Raw genomic sequence first — 1,365 nt, forward strand, 5'->3', positions numbered from 1 at the left:
TGTCCTGGAACTCACGTTGTAGACCAGGCTGGCCTCGAACTCAGAAATCCGCCTGCCTCTGCCTCCCGAGTGCTGGGATTAAAGGCGCGCGCCACCACGCCCGGCTGGTTATTTTTGAGACAGGGTTTCTCTGTGTAGCCCTGGCTGTCCTGGAACTCAAGCTGGCCTTGAACTCAGGACTGCTCTGCCTGCCTAGCCTAAAATGATATTTTTGTGAATTTTGAGAAACTTTATGGTCTTCCATTGTTTGATCCTATCAACCTTTAAACTCTTTTCAAGAATTATAAGATATTAAAATGACCTTTTCTTCCTTTTCTGTTTTTACACTAAAATACAGTGCTAAACCCAAAAGCTAGCCAGGCAGTCTTGGAATACTCAGGGTTTAAATTTTATCTTAAAGTTGACCAGAGACCTGGAGATGTTCCAGTAAGATAGCGAGCAAACAGGGTTCATCAACCTTTCACCATATTGGATGTTTTTCAAAACATCTAAGTTTTAGTAAACTTTAAATTTTTGTTTGTTTGTTTAAAGATATCTGTCACCTAAGTTGAAGCCTGGGACCTCCTTGACATGTAAGGCTGAGCTTGAGGAAGACATCTGCAAGTCTAAGGTATGTTAGTGCTCAGAGTGGGGAGGGGCATTGACTCCTGCTGTGCATTACTAAGATCTGGGCTGTCTTGGCTCTCTTCTCTCTAATGGACCCTAATAGATACTTTTGTCTTTGTTATCAGAGGGGCTCCACCCTGCTACCAGTGGATACCTCCTTAGTAAATACACAAACAAGTGAGCTTCTCTTGTGTCCAAGTAAAACTTTCTCTTTTCTTTGGAGATTTTATTGATTAATTTCTTTTTTTTTTCCTCTTTTTCTTTTTTTTTAAAAAGATTTATTTATTATATGTGTGTATTCTTTTTTAAAAAATATTTATTTATTATATGTGTGTACACTGTAGCTGTCTTCAGACACTGCAGAAGAGGGCATCAGATTTTTGTTATGGATAGTTATAAGCCACCATGAGGTTGCTGGGATTTGAACTTGGGACCTTTGGAAGAGCAGTCAGTGCTCTTAACCACTGAGCCATCTCACCAGTACCTTATTATTTTTTTTAATTAGGTATTTTCTTCATTTACATTTCCAATGCTATCCCAGAAGTCCCCCATACACCCCCACTCCCCTACCCACCCACTCCCACTTCTTGGCCCTGGCGTTCCGCTGTACTGAAGCATATAAATTTTGCATGACCAATGGGCTTCTCTTTCCACTGATGGCTGACTAGGCCATCTTCTGATACATATGCAGCTAGAGACACTAGCTCCAGGGGGTACTGGTTAGTTCATATTGTTGTTCCACCTATAGGGTTGCAGATC

At 41.2% G+C, this 1,365-nt stretch overlaps 1 protein-coding gene across 1 annotated transcript in view; it reads left to right on the top strand.

The window, feature by feature from the left end:
* The window catches only part of Rnf168 (ring finger protein 168), a 25,064-nt gene that overhangs the window by 14,735 nt on the left and 8,964 nt on the right, over positions 1–1,365 (top strand). The window contains exon 5 of the mRNA XM_021184905.2: positions 532–610. Coding sequence (XP_021040564.1) covers positions 532–610 — 79 coding nt within the window. The remainder of the gene's footprint in view (positions 1–531; positions 611–1,365) is intronic.

The sequence above is a fragment of the Mus caroli genome, chromosome 16 (genome assembly GCF_900094665.2).
Source record: "Mus caroli chromosome 16, CAROLI_EIJ_v1.1, whole genome shotgun sequence".
In the NCBI taxonomy this organism is placed as follows: Eukaryota; Metazoa; Chordata; class Mammalia; order Rodentia; family Muridae; genus Mus; species Mus caroli.